The 20563-nt window shown below is 41.0% G+C and overlaps 1 protein-coding gene across 2 annotated transcripts in view; it reads right to left on the bottom strand.

Annotated features, from left to right (window-relative positions):
• OSBPL10 (oxysterol binding protein like 10) overlaps positions 1-18710 on the bottom strand; it is a 122558-nt gene extending 103848 nt beyond the window's left edge. For both annotated transcript variants that reach the window (XM_082326072.1, XM_082326073.1), the window contains exon 1: positions 18352-18710. In XM_082326072.1, coding sequence (XP_082182198.1) covers positions 18352-18665 — 314 coding nt within the window. In that variant the 5' untranslated portion in view covers positions 18666-18710. The remainder of the gene's footprint in view (positions 1-18351) is intronic.
• Between the last annotated feature and the right edge of the window lie 1853 nt (positions 18711-20563).

The following is a 20563-nucleotide window of genomic DNA, read 5'->3' as shown; positions in this document are numbered from 1 at the left end:
TCCTGGAAAGTAATCTTTTATGCAATTACATGCAACAACTTTCTCCCAGGCTGAAAACACAGCCCCTCCCACACTAACAACCACTTCACTAATACAAATCTTAGACGGATGGTCAAAGAAAACAGACAGTAAGAACAATTCGCACCACTGAACACCAGCGGTCCTGCCAAATTAGTTTCCACTGTACTCAGTATTACATCAATTTCCATTTTAAAATTATGAAAAATGGTATTTTTCAGGAGCCTCCTACATTATGTTACATACGTTTCCATCAAATCCCTTGTTATATCCTACTGAATTACTGAGAAGAAACATATTGGCTGATCAGCTGGCAAGTAGGTACTTTTAAATATAATTTGACATCATTCTTAACACAAAGGCAATCAGTCTGCTCTACAAAAAGGCACAAATTCACTAGCAACTTCTTAAAAGCTTAACATAATTTCTGTTGTCATTCCTATAGTTACAATCATGCTAGTTATAAAAGCAACTCAGAAGTTGCTGATCTAATCCACCCTCCCACACAAATAAAGAGCTCCTTTGCCATAACTGAAATTATGAACTTCTGAGCTATGAACAACTATGAACCAATGGCTTCGAAAAAGAAGTTTAAGTTCTTCACTTTTGCAATAAACTAGTACATGGGTATTAAAGAAATAATGCCAATAATGAAAATATGATAGCAAAACCAATTTCTTTTAAACATGCTGCCAATGTCACTGCTTATCAATGGTAAAAAGCAGAATCACCTGCCTGTAGAAGATCAAACCATGGAACAATGAATTAACTTAATGAGACAAATAAAACATCTTTTAGAGTCTGCTTCTACTTCAACTTCAGATTTTTATAGATTCTCTCAGGTCAGGTTTGTGTTCTCCTCTTTTTGGTAAGACCAGCATTAAATATATTATAGCAAAACAGCAGGCTTTTTACTATGTGACGGGAAATAACATCAGGTTGTGAGATTTCTATTAAACTTGAAGTTTAACTGTTCTAGCACCAGCTAGAACCCCAAATCTTATTTTTAGTGCCTGAACATTTAGGCTACATTACAAACATCCTCATGAACCTCCAAAGTCGTAACAATGAAACGCTACAGGGAGATTTGGAAGAAGGTGTTGTTATAGCTTAACCACTGCCTCAACTAGCAGTTATAAACACACTAAGTTCTCTTCAATAATAACTTAAAATTTATTTTTATGTCTTTCCTTCAAGTGCAGTTCAAAAAGCTCTTCCTTCTAGCTTTTTTCCTTGTCCCTAATTATGATAACAATCAATGCTGTGTTAAGTACTTCTCTATTTAACCACTTGTTTACAGTTTTCTTTCAGTTTATTCCCAAATGTTATCAACTGTTTGCAAACAGTCTTAATAGATGCTGCTCCTTAGCTGTTATTTTCTTTTATCTGGCACCTCAAACAGACAAGATCTGATTTGAGGGCTTCAGAATGTATACCATTATTCCCCCCCTTCCCCAACAAAATAACTCCTCTCACTCATTGTGTCTGAGACACCCAAATTATAATCAGAAATGCTCAAGCAAAAAAACAGGGAGGGAAAAAAAAAAATCCCAAAAGAAATGTCAGTCCCAACTGAAAACCAGGACTATGGAGAGATGCATTTTTTTTAACAGCCATTTCTAAACCCTCACTATTTCTCAAAAGAAAACACTGTGAAGAATAATTACTCCTTCACTTTAGGGAGCACAAACTGTAAGTCCTGTCTTCTAACAGAGATTTGACATTTGAAGGTCACTCCTGCTCTGCAGTGCTCGTTGGTACCCTACTACCTGCCTTCACCACACTCCTCAGTACTCACACTGGTCCTGCACTGCAGCATTTGACAAGGCACCCCCTCTGCTTTTCATTTCATTCTGAGCAGTGACAAGCAGACAGTATGATAAAAGCACCATTAAAAAAAACAAAACAAAAAAAACCAAAACCAACCAAACAAACAAACAAAAAACACACAAACACAACCTAAACACACTCAGAGGAAAAAGGCCTTAATAACAGACTAAAACACCAGCAATAGTTTTAAGCATTTTCTTAGACTCCGCTAGTAAACCCCATGCTTGCTGTTAGAACTGCAATAGCCAGCTTGCCTACTATGCAGTCCCTGAAACAACGACAGAGCATGAAATGATGCAGAAAAAGAATTTCAGGAAGAAATTCAGTAGCAGGGATTTCAAGAAACAGAATTTCTTTCCCCTGAAGGGAAAGACATAAGGTGGTCATTTTTTGCTTCAGCAGTATAAACATGCCACAACTTCTCTGAACCCAGTGTTGGCAAATGCATACAGAAAGGGGGCAGAATAAACCAACTCATAAGTGTAAAATACACTTTAAAACAGAACAGACCCATCACAATTAGTCCAAGTACCTAATAGATGGCAATGCTATTAGGAAAAAAAAAAAACAAAAATGAAAACAAAACAAAAAACAAACACAAACAAGAAATATAAGTACAGAACAAGTGGAGATAATAAATAAATAATTTGCCAGAGCAGAGATCCCATAGTTTTCACATTTCCAGAACTGTTACAGTTTCATAATTCTGATAGTTTCCTTTAAAAAAGCATGCAGTTCAGCATTGTAATAAATAATTCCAGTTGAGCAAATTATTTTATGAAAGTTAAAACTCAGCATGAGTAGAGTAAGTATTTTCAGTCTCTCAGACATCTGTTCCTGATGTCCTGACACCATCTCATATAAGCAATCTGTGAGAAACTGCACTATATTTTTTCCCATACCACCTGCTTTCTCTGTTACTACTGACAGTTCCATTAAGCTTTCTAGCTCCCTCAGTTGAGACACCTATTCCATGCCTCTTGTGTTCAATCTGTTCAAATGTCACTTCCGAAAAATCAATTTTTAAGCTCAAGGGGAACAAAACCCAAAAAGGCTTCATGTCATTAGCCTCCTCTCTGGAACCTGAGGTCACAGCTCAGCCATCTCTAATTTTTAGCACATGTAACATTTTCATATCCGATCTCCACACTTTCAATTGTTTTCTTCTCTTCAGTCCAACTCCTACAGCACTACTCCCCCTACGCTTGCTGTCGCAGTATCAAAAGCAAGATCAAATAAATGGGAAAGGAGAGAGATCCTTAGAACATGGGAAGGAGGACAGGTGGATTCATACCATTTATCTGATCCTATAGAAAAGCTTCATATTCAACTGCCAACCTGTTTGTTCAGCACAAAAAGGAGCAAGACTGTAGCTCGCATCCGTTCAGCCCTTTTCCTCAAGGCTTTAATTGTTCCATTTAAAAACTAGCACAGAGAAAAGATAAGAACCTACATTAGGAGGCTAAGAGTTGTAAGCTGCTACAGTTTGCCTAGAAGGTCCAGCTATTTCCCGTGGCTCACCCCTCAAGTCAGGGACTCCCACCAGAACCTCGGTGCCCAAGGAGTGCCCACCTCAGCCTCCTACCAGCTTGCACAATCATCTGACCCCTCTACAAAAGCTCATGCATAGGGAGACACTTCCAATACTTATCCCACACTGAGAGGAGCAGCACGCTACAGGGAGCCCAGAGCTCTCTCTATGTTTGAACGATCTGCCAGCCTTTAGTCCATGGCATAGCAAAAATACAGTATATATTACAGGATTTCTTTTGGCCAACAACATTTAAGCCACCGCACTGAATGAAGTAAGCTATGCCATACCTGCAAGCTGTCCTTTGCCGTTGGGCCCAGGGGCTGTGAATTAATTCAGCATAGCTCAACAACACCAGTCTGAGCTCATGAGCACAGATGAACTCCAGGCCACGTAGCGCTGAGCTCACCAAAGCAGGGCTGTGGGCAGCCATCGACGCCAGCCATCAGAAACTACCACAACGAAACACTCTATAGAGTGTCCCAAAACGCGGGTATCACCCACCTACGGCTTGTAAGCACCACAGGGCAGGCGAGGACATAAAGGCTGGAAAAGCACTGGATTACCAGAAAGCTGCAGAATGAAACTTGCAATTTGAACCTCTGACCCCCTGGGAAGGACAGAGCAGCTGAACAAGGCTGCCATGACCAACAAGTTATGAATTGCTTACTGTCTGCAACTGATTCTCATGTTTGTACTCACATCTGAGAGCTTTGCTTCAAGATACTGGCTGTTCTCATAGCTCCTTATGACTATCAAGTCTAAATTAGTACCTTAATTAAAAAAGCATAAGAGTACCAGTGAAGTCATTATTTTCCCAGCATAATTACATTTTCACTAGGGTTTTTACTATCAAACTATAACAACTGAGGAGAAAACTAGCAGTCCTGTTAGTAAGTTATTTAATGACAGAAGAAAATCAAGGAATCAGAAGTTTCTGGTATTCCAGCCTCCAGGAGCAAAGAGACCCAGCTAGACAGAAACACCCCCTGGTCAAGGGCCCCAATTTTCACTTCTGAGGAAAATTACCAACCTTCCCCTAACCAGTGCGATTTGGGACTTAGGAGAAGAGGATATTCTGAAATTAGCCTCAAAAGCATGTTTAAAGTACTCTCCGAGAGAGAAAAAGAGAGAGAAGAGAAAAAAAGGGAAAGAAAAATACCACACATTTTATCAGCAACCTTCAGATCCCTTGCGTTTCACTATCTCCCTGATGATGAATTTACTTGGCACACTAAACTGCATTCCTTACTGGGTGTGGAACAATTGCAGACGTACTGTATGAAGCCTGGTAAGCATTAAATAAAATGTATACATAGACTTAACTGGACAGGACTTACATCAATTATAGCTGTAGTTTTTACAAACAGAAAACGGAATTACAGAAATGCCTTAGGATGTTCAAAAAAGCTTGAACAAACCAATAGAGGCACTGGCAACGGAAGGGTGGAGATGGAAGGGAAGTACAGCATGATTTCACAGTCAATTTAAAATAAATCCATGGAATTTTTACAGAGAGATCTTCCACAACAGGAAGTAACTCTATTCGTAAAGATTACCACACTATGTAATTTTTTTTTTTTTCTCAGTACACATTATGTTAAGGACTGGCAAGTATAAGTTCTTCCTATTATCATTATATGTTCAAAAAAATGGCAGAAAAAGTTTCAAGTATATCCAAAACTACTCCTAGCTTATTTTTAGATCAACTAAATTTCAAGTTGACATCTTTTCGATATTCAGAAGCTATTTTGTTGAAGCCAGCTTTTTAAGAACAAGAACATATCAAAATAAAGATACTGACTGTGCTGTATTACAATAATGCAATCCAATGAGGTTCAAAGCATAACCACATCCCATCAATGGATACTGTAGCATAAATTTTCAATTAGCTGCCTTGAGTCAGCAAAGTTTTATAGAGGTTGTATCACAGTTCACTGACTTCTCTGCCAGACCTTCATAGCTCAGCCTTGTTTTGCAATGCCCTGTCCTCAGCAAGAATCATTGCCAGGAGCCAGCAACTCTTCAGTGTTATTTTCTAGTCCACAGCTAAAACCATCAAGGAATAAGACACCTCAAGATATAATAACCTTCCTGTAAACGGAAAGATTAATGTTTAGATTTGAAAACCACCTTGTAATCAATGAAAGCTATTTGTGGATCTCAGTTTTACACCAAGAAAAGAAAAACATATACATTACACCTGGCAATGATGTAATGAGGAAAGACAGGCTTAGTTAGAGATCAAGCACCTCTTCCTCTAACCTCAGGAGTGCAAGCATCACATCTGAGGCTTGTTCAAATTTTGTAAAGTACCTATGATATTCTCAGATGAAAAATAAACCTCTTTTTTTTTTTTAAAAAAGAAAACACTATCACCACAAAATATGGTGTTAAAAGTTTAAAAAAGAGAACAGTTGTGCTATAACTTAAGTATTAGTAAGTATTTTATTTTTTACCGAGTAATGTATTGCAATACTGACAAGGATACAAGCTCACTGATGGCTTTTTTTCTTTAATATATTATGGTGTGTTCAAAGTATTAGTAACATTTCTAACAAAACAGACAAGTAAAACAGTTTGAAACACCTTTTCATCTGAAGTGTGTTTGTCTTCATCCATCTAGGTCATCAGTTATAATGCCAATACAAAGCTTCTGTATTCAAGAATCTGGCTTCCTGATTTTTTCCAGATACCTGCCTCACACTCGTCTAGCTATTTTTGGCTTGTGGACATATGTACATTACTCATATAATTTAAGTGGAAGAAACACATAATAAGAAGAGCTGATTACCACCTGTGAAAGCAACACAAAAATTTTAAAGGTAATTTCTAGGTAGAGAAACACATATACATGATGCCAGGAGACAGCAGTCCTCAAACCAATTCTTCATTCCTCCCTCATGCCACACTGTACTTCTCATATAATTCACTGAGAGTATATTCTCTATAGCTGTTCTAGACACAAATTATTATGATATATTCTAAGTGAATACATGGACTACCAAATACTTTCTAGCAGACAAATGCTTTCTGAACACATCTGTTTGGACAGTAATTTTTGTGCAAGTTGATGGAATAAAACATCTGTTTTTAAATTTGTTCTGTGTTTTTACTGTAGTGTTTATAGCAGCTGTTATTTTTCACTTTCAAGATGCAGATAATTTATCATCTAGGTTCTCAAAATTGAACCTCATGAATGTTGCCATTTCTCCCAATGGCAAGTTTCATTTAAAATATTACTTCACTGACAGAACCTGTTCAACAAGTAATATTCATTCCACTCTCATATACAAGGGGCTGAAAACTTAGCTATGTTATACTAATGCCATTTTTTGTGAGCTGCATATATTTTTAATATATTTACATAGCAGAAAAAAATGCAAAAGGCAAGTTAAGGTGCTGCTTTGGGAATTTTTGAAGTTCTCAATTTTATGTCTTCCTTTGTGCTTGTTCTTCCTAGCTTTTGAATTTTTTTTTTTTTTTTAAAATGCATAGTCTAAAAGTTCCTGGTTGGAAAGAATGAACATATCCAAGACCATGCAGTATTTTCTTTACGTATCATATGGAAGAAAATACAATATACAAAGTAAGGATCTTGCTTGCAAGATCAGCTTGCTGGCTCATGTCCATCTCTTCTCCACCCCAGCTAGTTCAAACAAATCTTTGCAGAAACCAGACCTTTCTTACATGCTGCATTGTCTTAGGACAGTTGGAAGCTTTCAGCTTTCTGTGCCAATACTTTGCAGTCCAATAGAGTTTGCCTTGCCTTTACTCTTAGGACTATCAATTCATTGACTGAAATGAGAAGTTCAAGTTTCTATGTTTGGTCTTTATCCTGACAGTTGATATGCAGGCATCTTCACAACAGACTATCTTGTCAACACTGTTTCTTAGAAACATATGTATAGAGTCCACAGAGTCCATGAGAGGGTGGTTTCATCAATATGTTGTGAGATATACAGTGTATTAGCCATGATCCTTCTGAAGAAAGCGTATTTAGATTTACGAGTAACAATTACTTCCAAAGACATTTGTGCATTACATTGCTGCTTTATAAATTTATATATTTCTAAAAACATTGTTCTACAAAAATCCAGATCCTCACTGTTTTAACCAGAAATGAAGAAACAACGCTTATAACCTTTAACAGGAAAACAGTTTCATCATCACATATGCTTGAATTCCCACATAAGCAATACTATGTTTAAAAGGGCAAAGGTAAGTCTGGCACATTAATATATATCCAGGTGGACACTGTCAGTAGCTTCCTCTGGCTGCTATTCACATCAGTCATCTACTAGCCTGAAATGAGCTCTGCTACAGAAGGTGGCAGAGGAAAGAAAGCAAAACCAGAAAAATCCTCACTGTACTACACATTCTGCAATTTAGAAAATTGTAATTTCCTCTCTGCTTCTTGTGTGCCATTCTTAATGGCAGTATTAAAATAAATAAGAGCAAATTGTCTCTCTTGGGTTTCCAAGACTTCATTCTGAATGCATGTTACATGATTTCCAGACTTTTTTTTTTTTTTTTAAAAGTGGGAAAGGTCTATCCTTGTGCTGTCTTCGGTTCAGTATATACTTTCTCACCTCTGTTTCTTCCCTTTCCAGGGCTCCCTTTCCCTCCATGAGTCCTCCTCCAGAGGCTTTAACTCCTTTTCTAAACCTCTCCCACCATTCTACATCTCTTCTTTCCTCCCTTGTTCTATTGCCAAGCTACTCTTTCCTTGCACTTGCATAATAAAAATAAGATCAAGTTTGACGCATGAACTCAACAGTCACAAAATCAAAGCCTACTAACCAGGTAAGATAAAACACAGGCAATGGAAGAAGGAAAAAAAAAAAAAAACACAACAACAAACAACCAAAACAAAACCACAAAACCCACACTACACCTTATGGTTGTGGAAGGCAAACCTTCCAGAGAGACAGAGAAATATCTTTATTCCATTTTCAAAAGCAGGAGCTCCTATAAAAAGCTTACTGTGATAAGGCGCGCGCGCGCACACACACACACACACAAATCAAAACACCAAACCACCTTCAGGAGAGGTTTTTGTGCCAGTGCAAAATGCCCAAATGCTTGCAGCAATGAATAACACATTTTTTGCTTCTCCATCTTGTCTACACTGTGGTATCTTTTTCATTATCAAGTTCATTATCTCCCTCCTATCACCATGATAAAAGCAGTATGGAGAAACCTGATACAACTCTTCTTCAATTCCCTGCCAGCTCCAAATAATGGCAACAGACCTCCCCCCCCCCTTTTTTTTATTTTATAAATGTAAGGAGAGTAATAGCAGAATGGCCAGTCTTGCCTGTACTAGCTTAAACTATTCACCTTTTACTAGGAAGGTTTTCTCCATATTCCAAAGCTACAAAAGCACACACGCCTCCCTCCTGGTGAGGTTAAACACACTACTCTGACTCCAGTGCATAGATTTTTCCCACAGTGTGTACATGCCCCTTACATAAAACCATCATTCTATCTCAATTAAAGATGTAGCAACCACACTGCTGTAGTGTGCAGCAGTGTGGTTCACAATTCTGTACATAAGGTAAACGCAGAAGCTTTATCAACACAGACCCCCAACTTATATTTATGCACTTCCTCTAACTCTTAAATATACTGTTGAATGACCTAGACAAGTTGTCCCGTCACAATTCTTAACTGTGCTCCAAGTCCATTCTCAAGCTAATCAAATAATCATTATTGACTTACTTTATAAAAAAATCTTGGCAACCTGATGAAAGGCACACCATAAGGCGCAACTCTTAATACTGCAACAGGTAATCTCTAAAAGGCTGTGTAGTTGAAGCAAAGCTATTTCCCAGGTCACTAAGAAATATGCACTTGATATATGAACTTGTAGTACTAATTTATTCAAAACCACAGAAAAATATTAATTTAGGGATTTCAACTTACAATCATCCAACTGACAGCCTAAGGTCTTTTCAGTCAAATACCTTAAGGCACCTGTAAATGGTGTACAACACTCTTGAGTGGGTGCACTGAGATACACAATAGCAACCACATTCAGCCTGTGGATGGGTCCTGAAACAAGCACCAAGCATACAGCAATTAATACTACGTATCAGTGTAGTCCAGCCTTTTATTTTGAAGAATAGAACTCCAAATTATAAACTGTAATTTTATCAGAAAGATACTACCAACAAAATTGTTAGGTTTCACCAAGCATACAGTGAATGATTCAGAACTCTAAGGTTCATCAATACTTGGTGCATCCAACTCCTTTCCACCAAAAGCAATGGGAAAGTTCCCAAACTGAAGGAAACTACACTGTGCAAACATTTTAAAAACTACAAATGCAACAGCCTAGTTAACTGCATAGGCATCTCAGCCTACCCAACGCTCAATAAAATAACACAACAGCTGATACAGTACATTTTTAAACAAACAAAAGATATTTAAAGCAAGATAATTAACACCAATCAGTATGCATTTACTAAAAACAAATTTCCTCCAGAAAATGTGTTAGGTTTCTGATATCACAAGTTTGCTTCATAATACTAACAGCATTGAAGCAATATTCTAATGCAGGCAGCATTGAGTTTTAAGTACAATAAGAAAATGAACAAGACACATTAAATGCATTGAAAAACAGTTAAAAGATGGAGCCAGCCTCAAAATATAACTAAATGAGGATCCTCGAGTGAATATATTTCTAATAGGGTTCCTTGGCAATCAGTTCTTGGCTTTGGAGTGTTTAGCAATGACCTAGATGGAAAAAAAATTTCCATAAAGATTTCTGATGACATGAAAATAAGCTATCGTCAGCAAACAACGTGCATTCCAATACTGTCAAAATAAAATCATATATCTAGTGACAAGAAAGTCATAATTACAAGATAGAGGATTCACCTGGAAAAGCACTGACTCATAGAAATTCAGGGCAAGGAAAACTACTGATTATTTTGTCCAAGTAATTCTTCCAACTAATAATCAGTTTCCTCAACTATATTTTTATATTATTGTCTTCTGTAAACAAACAATTAACTACTATTTTTACCCCCTCAAAAATGGGGCATGCATACACCATGAGAAAGGCCAAGAAGTATCACTGGGGATATGCCAAAAGATGGTAACCATGGAGAGAGCATACTGCAGGGAGACAGCTCCCACAGCACTCCTTTTCATCACCTTCCCATCCAAAAAAGGAGACTTAAGTGCCACTCTTCATTTTGACACTTCTGGCACTCATTTTGGTAGTACTATGCCATATGTTACCGGATCAAGAAGTATACCGGATTCCAGGAGAAAACGGCATCACAAGCACCAGGGTGTTGTGCCACTGATGGCTTAAGCAAAGCAAGTAGGAAATAACGAGAGTGTGGGTATGAAGATACACCTGTCTGGAGAACCCAGGCAGCACCAGGGAACATGAGGTGTCAGTGTTGTGTGTAATTAGACTAACAGTTAAACTTATGAGGCAAAATTAACAACCTAGTTTTTCAAAAAATAATGACGGAGACCTAAAAAGCTGTCTTTGAACTTCAAGCAGGAAATATTGAGTTGGAGGAAACGGGATGCATTACCCCTGTATTTGATCCCCAGTGCAACCACAACTGAAACTGTACACAGTTCTGGTGTCCACATGTGAAGAAAAACATTGAAATACCAAATAATAATCAGAATTATCATAAATTATTAAAATTACTGGGAGATCTGATTAGCAGCAAGAAAACTCCACTGCTCTAGATACTCCAAATACAGACAAAAGATAACCTAGCCTGCCCAAAAAGACTGCACATAGAAATTAAATTTGATAAGAGGTATCTTCAGTCTCATATACAACCAGCATAATGACATTCAGTGAAAAGTCAAAGGCTGAAACGTATTAAGAACAACGGGCAATTTTTTAAGTAGTGTTTAAAGCTGGGCAAATTGTTCCCATAGCTATGGTGAAGAATCCTCTATCACTGGAAGAAAAATTCTCAGATATATATCCAAAGAGAAACACCACTCTAGGTGGAACAGAAACCACGACAAATTCTATGGCTAGTGCTACAGAACTGGGTAGTTAAGGACCTATGTTCTTCAGCTTTAAATCACCTACTTATTAAATGCCATCTTGGAAAGAGAAGTGCAGTAGCATTTAGATAGTGTTTACTGAAACGTTTTTGTATGCAATAGTTAAATACTAAGCAAATTTTGCCTCCCTGGATTAGGTTCCAAAAAGTAATCAGACAGCTCAGTAAAATATCCGCAAAAGTCTACAAAATCTAAAGCAAAATGCCAAGATACTTGAAAATGAAGTTGTGAAAGTGTATTAGGACCAAAGAAACAAACTCAGCATTTTAGTTGAGCCAAATTCAATGCTTTTTGTTTCATCATTCATTATAATACATATTTACCAAATATAATTTTACATTAAAAACCAATGGTTATGGCAATTTTTAGCATCCTTTTCACTTAGAAGGTTCAGCCTTTTAAATACATCATAAAGAACAAAGTAAGAACATTAGGAGAAGCTAAAGCTCAAATACATTCTTCTTATTAAACAATTGTTTTTAAATATAAAATGACTGGGGAAATCTTTTGAATACTTTTCTTATATACTCATAAAAAGACTCCAGGCACATTACTTAGTTTAACAGCTTACTGTCACTTCTCCTACATGAACAAAATCCATATTCATAAACTGGTGGGGTTTTTTAAATGAGCCAGCAAGTGCATGTGTGCTCCCTCTAACCACATTTATCATTGCGTTGCTAAGTACAGAAATCACCATCCAAAAAGCCAGCAGCAAAATGAGCTAGTAATAACAAAACCCAGATAAGGGTAAGTAAGTGCTTCAGTGTTAGTGCCAACTGCCACTTCTTTTCACTGTCTGAAAGCTAAGTGTGACATCTGGGTGAAGGGAAGACCACGCTCTATTTTGCCTGTCACTTCATTCCCTCTGGTACAAGACTGCTGCTCAGCTCTGAAGTGTGCTTGCAAATCCCAAATATACTGCCTGAGTGAAAATGCCCGAGTCACTTTTGTTTTAAACAGATTTTTCCTACATTATCACCAAGCATCTTATGCATTAGATTATTATGCATTATATAAATTTATCCTCTGCATAGGCATAAGCAGCCCTGACACCATGTGACACAAGCAGCTGAGGAACAAAGAACTTGGGTTACCTGCCTGGGTACAAGAGAAATGTCCATGGCAGTTCTCCAACCAGAACCTACATCTCCACAGTGCAAATCAATTCCTTAACCACAAGATCATCCTTTTCAATTTCAGCCTGAGGTTCAAAGTTGTCTTCTTCCAAATGTTTCCTGTAAGCATCACTGAAGGGCAGAGAATGATGGACTTCTCAGCCTCCCTCTTACCTTGTTAAAATTCTTTCTCCGACTTCACTGTTTGAACAGCCTTCTCCATTCTCCCAACAGAGATGGTTCAGAGGCAACAGCAAAAGCTATTCAAACTACATCAACCAGTTTGTGATGAAATCAGTTAGGTTTAATCAGTTACTAACTAAACAAAGCGCATGTTAACTGAAAGGTCTGATTTTCCTACAAGAAAACAGGGATATACATTTAAAGACATTACTTTTTTTTTTTTAAACCTTATTTTTTTGTTTTCTTTTTTTTTTAAGTGAGCCTTAACGATACAGGGAAAAAGTTTCAACAGCAAAAAGTGAAAGAAGGAGAAAAGGAAAAATAAGAAAGCCTGCATTTGAATGTGATTATTTTTGCAAAACAGATTTCAGGATTTAGAAAAAAAGATTAGTACCTTAATCCAAACCAGAACTTACTAATAACTGATTTTTTGACATTTTAAATTCCAAGTTTATGTGAAACTAATGACATAAATCTTGATTTCAATAATGTAAGATATGCGACTCCTGAGTGTTCAGCATGGAAAATATGCTGTTCATTTATTCAACAGAACTAAAACATGTTGGTTTTAAGTAGTTTTCTTCCTTTTCACATTGCCTCCTACTACAAACAGAATCTACATATGAAGGGACAACTCAGTTTCTAGTAAAATCTATTTTGCAAGTAAAATCTTTAATAGAATGTTAGCCCAATATTACCAAAATGCCTTGAAAATTTAAAGTGGCCACAATTCCTAACAAATTATAATCAAGGTTCCAAAATTTAAGGAGTAGATTTCCAATGACAGAAGAGAGAGAGTAGCTTGTGTCTCCAGCTCCTTAAAACAGAGTCTCCCTCTTCCCAAACTCTGCAAATTAATCCTGGAAGATATTACAACACTACACAAAGTCCCATATAGATATCCCAGAAACACATTAAGATGAAAAAGATATGCAGTGGAGGGGTTGGTGTTAATCTGATTCTACTAAGAACACAAAAAATTCCCATTTCAGCAAACTTCACAAACACTAAACAAGCACATGGTTATTTTCTCCTTCTCAGATACTGTCTACTGTTAGAATCCTGACAGCATGGTTTATTCTATATTAAAAAAGCAATTTATTTCTCTAGGACAGACTTCCCTCCCAGCAGCTATATTGGTATACCTATACAACTATAGTCATATAGTTTGTTCAGTAACCATCTACTCATTTTTCACACTGGAAAAGGGGCGTGATTCATTGCTAGAACAACTTGACTGGTACCATTGAGGAATTAGCAACTATTAGAGGTGTTAACTACACCAAAGCTCCACAAGCAGATGCATCAATCACAAAATTCTGCAAAAGATGGGCTGGCGAATTCAGAAGGAGGGAGAGGGGGATTGTTACTTTGTCTGAAGTATCTTCATCAATTCCCCTTCTAAGAGGTAACAATCTCTTTCTCTGGAATACATATAAAATTTAAAAAAATAATAAAAAAATGTTACACGCAGATTTTTGTAGGTGCTATAGCACAAAGCAGTGTTGACATATTTTGTCAACATACTTAGAAAGCAACCCTCTTGTAACAGCTACAGTTGGAGCAGCATAACCTCTGGGAGCCAAAGAAGGTCCCTAAGGTCCCTAAAGTAGCACTAAAGCCTGCTGGTTCTTCTGGCAGTATCCTAACTGCTGTTTGGGACACTGGATATAAGGGCGGGCCTTTCTGTGGTGGCAGCAGTCAGACTGCAACTGTTCTCTGCAACTGCACAAGCAAACAGACCACATCCCAGCATTGTGAAGCCCAGTAAAGAGACTGAGCGCAAAAAATCCCCAAATTGCCCCAAAGTACATGTTTTGTTGACATCCAAGGAACGCAGCTAACCCCCAAAAGAAGTCTGGTGGTGCCCAAGCACAAGAAGTTCATCGGGCACGATTCATGCAGACTGGTAAGACGATGTATTTCTCAAATGAGTGAGGAAACAGGAATAGGCCAAAGTAATGCTTTAGAAAACACCTGGGCTATAAAACAATTCACACAGAGAAGTTCAGCTCAGAAAAGCAACAACAACATCCATCAGCTAGGGCTCTATTTGTTGTTGTTACAAATCCAAATTTAAGCCCCAGCCCAAATGCAGATGATCCAGGGGCTTATACAAGCTTGCAGGACAAAACCCTGCAAGCACAAGTACTAAAAACATTTTCAAGGAAAAAGCGGGGAGAGGGAGGCAGACCACACATGAATTTCACACTACCTTGGGCAAATGGAGTTTTAAGACTTTTTACAACGTTTTACCCATCTATTCCAAAACAGGATAATAATGCCACAGGCAATAAATATTTCATTAACATCAAATTAACTCATGCAAAATAGGTTTTGCATGGCACGAGACAATTCTACAGAGACATATTTGTCCATCAAACCCACACAACTCATTTAAAATAAGCTACTACTCTCCCAAACACATAGAACGAGTAAATCCCAATACAAATGTTTTGTAACAGTCCTTCAATTCTGATAACATAATTATTTGTAATTTCATAGTAAAGACAGTCAGATGCCTGGATGTCTCAGGCCAGACACAAGTGTTCTTAGCTCAAAGTGTCTGTGTTTTAGATTAAATTCCGCTCTCTGAATTCATACTTGTGTAAATCCAGAGAAAGTTACAGACTTTGGTGGAGATGCACTAGATGCCCAGCCGCCTTAACATCTTTATCACAAAACAAACTGCCTCAAAACAACCAAACAAAAAAAGCAGTGTTTCCTTCTGCTTGTTATGAAGGCGAAGAACCTCACTCATTTCCGAATCAGATTGTTCCTGAACCTGCTAGAGCAGAATAGATTTCTTTAGTAATAGACAACAAAACCTCACAAATTCTTAAAATAAGCAGCAATGCAGCTCTCCAGATTGACTGAATTTGAGGCCTTCAGTTACTTCAGTTAATGCTTATAAACACGGCATTATGCTTCAGTATTCATACTCATTTGCCTCATCCAAAATAAGACTGTCTTGTGCATAAACCTGTTAAAGAACAGTTAAAGGACCTGTTAAACTGATTTTAAAAGTGACACTAATTTATTATAATTCAAATTGCAATAATTTCTTTAGACTTATAGAGGCTACACTGCATAGTAAGTGTTGGATAACCTAGGAAAGCCTTTCAACTTCAACACCACATGGCATAAGCTAACATTAAAAACATTTAAATTATTTAGGCTAATGGATAAAGAGCTTTAAAGAACATTCCAAATCCATGATGACTGAACTCTGTCAGTTCTTGCTTTATTTTTCCATTTTATTTATATTCACACCATCTGGTGGTATTGATCATGCCGTTAAACAATCTTGTGTTTTTTCAAATAAAGTAAATTCAAAACTAATTTGTATGATCATTCAGTAATACATACACTCTTGATTGATTTGCAGGTGCCAGCTATGAAGTCACCAAACCTTAGAGACCGAGCTCCGATTCACAGAAAACATACTCCGTGACAAATATTCAGAAGGCCAAACACAACCATGCTTGAACCCACGGATCACTACTCATTTATCGGACGTTATAATAAGACCAACTTTTGTAAGCCTCAAGTTTCCACTGTTCTGTTTAGAACTTGTATCAGATTCCCCATCCCAAACAAATGATACATACATTGACAGAATGGAATAACTGAAAAAACTAAACTTACTTAGCCTAAGAGCTGTGTGTCGTCATAAACCACTTGCTCAAAGAGCCAGATTTACAGAAAATAAAATTGGCAATAGACAAAGCATGATAAAGCAGCACTAAAAAAGACTGCTAAAAATAAATGGACATTAACTTCCAAGTGCTGTGGTAGCAACACCAATAAGTGACATTTCTCTTTTTTCCCTGATGTTTTCAGATAAAAGTTTCTTGGACATACACAGATTATACATGCTACTTCAAGCTGTCAGCCTTATCAAAGATTTAATCTGTTCCCAAATACAACAAACACGCAGTTCTAGACCCAAAGATTTATAAGCGAAAACATCTATTTTGTCATTTAATCAGATTACATGAAAGTGACCTTTAAAATCACTCACAGTAAAAAGTTACCACTTCTACAAAAGAGACGGAGGTGTCAATAGGAAAAAAAAAGGGGGGGGGTTGGACTTTTAGTTTTTAGTCATGCATTTTAGTCCTACATTTTAGTTATCAAAACGTGTTTATTTGATTTTTAAGCAAAACTACAGGAGGACTGCACAAATCAACAAACACAGAAGTCTAATGTGAATCTAGCACAGAACTGCAGTAACCAAATGACATTATAGGGCCTTCTCTATGTCTACACTGAAGCAGTCTAGTTTTATGGAGATGAGTGTGTATCCAAATGGTACCAGATACGTTCATGATCACTCATAGCTGGCGTACCTATGCATGCCCTCCAGTGTATGGAATTAGATCAGTTCCTGAAACTTTTCAGAAAGTACTGCTACAGTACTCCTACCATTGATTTAGCCCCACACGAGTCAGCATCATAGCATCATCGAAATTTCTGCAATTTAACTCTGTCACTTATAAACACTCTAAAATTGCTCTCAGAACACCAACGACCCAGCCATTTCCATGTTCTTACTGCTTGGGATCACTTAATATAAGCAACAGCAAGTTTTGGTAGGTTTGGCAGGTTTTGTTGTTTATTAAAGGTTTGGGCTTTTTGTTTATAACTAGTCCTATAAATGTTCTCTCCATAGCATTTGCTTCTCTTCAAAACCATCGCTGTGATGCCTTACATTAAAAAGTCAAGTTTTAGATACTCATCCTCATCCATCCACTGAGAAAACAAAGTTTAATAATGAGCAGTAAAACACTTAATAAGAAATCTCCTCTCTTGATTTCAACAGATCCCAATATGGCATTACTAATTCCACAGTCTGGCTTCAACTCTGTAAAAAATTTTGCACTGAGACACTAGGTTCAAAACCAGACCTCCCCCGGGACTTCCACTGATGCACATCAGCCTGTCCACACCCAACAAATTGCAGGACCACGGCCTGCCACCGTACCAACGTAAATTAAGACTTGTCAAACAGGAAGGACATAGCAACAGATCTTATTAAACACACAGGTAACTGTTTCCTCTGTCCCACCCCATAGCAAAATAATAATAATAATCACAAGCGTGGCATTTTTCCCATTTATTTTGGGAGGCTCTCACTTAGTTTTTCGTTCTTTAGTTACCCAAGATAACTTCACAGAAGAAGAGGGCTAACGTGATAGAAAAGGAGCTGAAAAACGGAAGGCTGCCGGGAGAACAGCGTGCGCAGCGTTGTTGCTCCCCTGCCCCGGCCCGCACCTGGGGCGGCGGCGCCGGGGGCCACCGCTCCGCCCGCGCTGCCCTGCGCCCGCCGACCCCCGCACCGGGCCGCCCCCCCGCCCCAGCCGCTCCTCCGGCTGGGAAAACAAACGAGTGGAACAAAATGAAGGAAAGCGGAGGGGAGGGGAGCCTGGCCTCGGGCAGGGCTGGCGGCACAGCCCGGCCTACCTGCCCGCGGCGGCCGGTGAGGGGCGGGCCGGGGCGGCGGCACCAGCTGCGGCCCGGACACCATCTTGGGGGCGGCCGGGGGCGAGGAGCGGCGCCCGCTGGGGGAGGAGGCGGCCCCACAGCGCCGCGGGGGCCGGCCCGGCCGTTTACCTGCTCTGCCAGCCCTGCAGGAGGTTGGTGTATTTGCTGAGCGTCCCTTCCAGCACCGGCTCCCGCCGCCTGCCGCCGCCGGGCGCCTGCGCGCCCCCCGGGCTGGCCGCCGCCGAGCCGGGGCTGCTGCTGCCGCCGCCGGCCCCCCCGCCTCCATCCAGCTTCCCCGCGGCCGCCGCCCGGCCCGGCAGCCCGCGGCTGGCGGAGGAGGACGAGGGAGACGAGCCCGCCGACGTGGGGCGGCTGCTGCTGCGGCTGCTGCTGTTGCTGCCGCCGCCGCCGCCGCCCTCGCTCACCGCTGCCACCTTCTCCATGGAGCCCGGCGGCGGAGGCTGCCAGCCCGCTCCGGCCGCGGCTGCCGCCCGTGCCCGGCAAAGCCCTGACTCACAGGCGGCGCGGAGAGGGGCGGCGCCCGAGGGAGAAGGGGCCGGGCCGCGGCGGGCGAGGGAACCGCCGCGCCGCCTCCTCGCCCGTTGCTGAGGGGAGTTGGGCGGCGGTCGCTGCCCCGCGGCTCGTTGGGCTCCCGCCCGCCGCCCCCTCGGCCGCCCCGCCTGCCCGAGCCGGGGGCAGGGCGCTGCCCTGGCGGCGGTAGCCGCGCAGGCCGCCGTGCGTGGGCGGGTGCCACGCAGACGGACAGGGAGACACGCAGCGAAGGGGGAAAGGCATGCCGTACAGACAGACGGCATGCTGCAGCGAGGTGGCAGGCGGGAGTGCCCGCGCAGCGGCACGCACCCGCATGCCGTGTGACACGGAGAGGTGGCCCCAAAGGAAAGGGTGCCCAGCGCGCGGGGTGCGGGGCGGGCGCGCAGAGCCGCAGGCACGCAGGAGGGTGACAGTGGGGGCCGGTGCCCTGCGTGCACTTGTGGCGGGGGGAGAGGGGAGCCCCGCACGCAGGGCTGGGCAAGCACCGTCCCTGGTCCCTTGCAGGCCTCACACGCGCGATCGTGGGGAGCAAGGAAAGCAGTGGCTCTAGGCAGGGTGTACGCGCAGAAACGCCACCAGAGAGGAGGGTGCCCAGGCCGTGAAGCGTATGACTGACGCAAAGGCTGTGCCCACCGGAGCACAAAGCATAGCATCGGAGAGGGGGTTTCTTGGCACAGGCTGATGCACATCGCTGCCCGTTACCACAGGCCGTGGCACCAAGGAGACGACTGCCCGTGGTACAGTGCACCAGCAGCACGGGGCAGTGACCCTACGCAGTGAAAAACTGAGAGGCAGGTGGTGTGCCCAGCAGCCAGGAACACAACAGTCTTGCCCAACGCACAGCATATACTGCTGCACATAATGTATATCCCTTCAGCTGGGGCTGCACGGCTAGAAGGCGCGTCCCCTGGGTGGTGGATAGGGGATCCCTCTCTGGAGGGTGCACCGGATAAAATTGAAGAAGGTGCCGCGAACCAACGCAGCCTAAGGGAAGGCCACCCTGACAGAAAAACCACTGGCCCTCCAAGTCATGGGGGTTAGGCAGGAGGCCAACTACCTCCTCCCGGAAAAAAAATAAAAAGTTGCAGAAACGACGAGCATCAGAAATGGCGGGGATGGAGAAAATCGGTAACGAAGTGAGGAGGAGGAGATGGAAGTGGATCGGTCATGTCCTGAGGAAAAAACCAACAGAAGCCTGCGCTGTGGCCCTTGGGACTCCAGAGGGAAGAAGAAAGCGGGGTCGCCCAAAAAGGACCCGGCGTCGGATGGTGGAGGTTGAGAGGAATGGCGCAGGCTGGAACTCCTGGGAAGCGGCACGGCACGCAGCCGCAGACCGATCGAAGTCGAAGAACGATGTTCGCGCCTTGTGTGCCTCCTGGCACTGAGAGAATTCAGTTCAGTTCAGTTCATAATGTATATCGACACACCGCATCAGTCATTTCATTCATCCAGACTTTACAAAAAATATCATTGTGGGTTAAGTCACATCTCCTGAAAAGAGAGGATGTAACCTCAAGATCACTGTAAAAAGCTAAGCAGACCCTTGTACAGTCAGCTGGGTACAAAGCCATGTGGTTACGTACCCTCAAATCACTTCTGTGGCCATCCTGCATTAGCCAAGTGCCTCGATTTTGTTACAACATGTATCTTCACAGCATACCAGAGATGTAGTTATTCTTGTTGTTATTTTATAACTGGAGACCTGACATAGAGAAGAGCTCAGAGAGTCTATGACAAAGTATGAACTGAGCTTAGCTCCTCCGCTTTAACCCTGTGGAACGTTTTACAG

The sequence above is a fragment of the Platalea leucorodia genome (assembly GCF_965183815.1).
Source record: "Platalea leucorodia genome assembly, chromosome: 1".
NCBI lineage: Eukaryota > Metazoa > Chordata > Aves > Pelecaniformes > Threskiornithidae > Platalea > Platalea leucorodia.
This window is presented reverse-complemented; position numbering and strand designations above follow the sequence as displayed.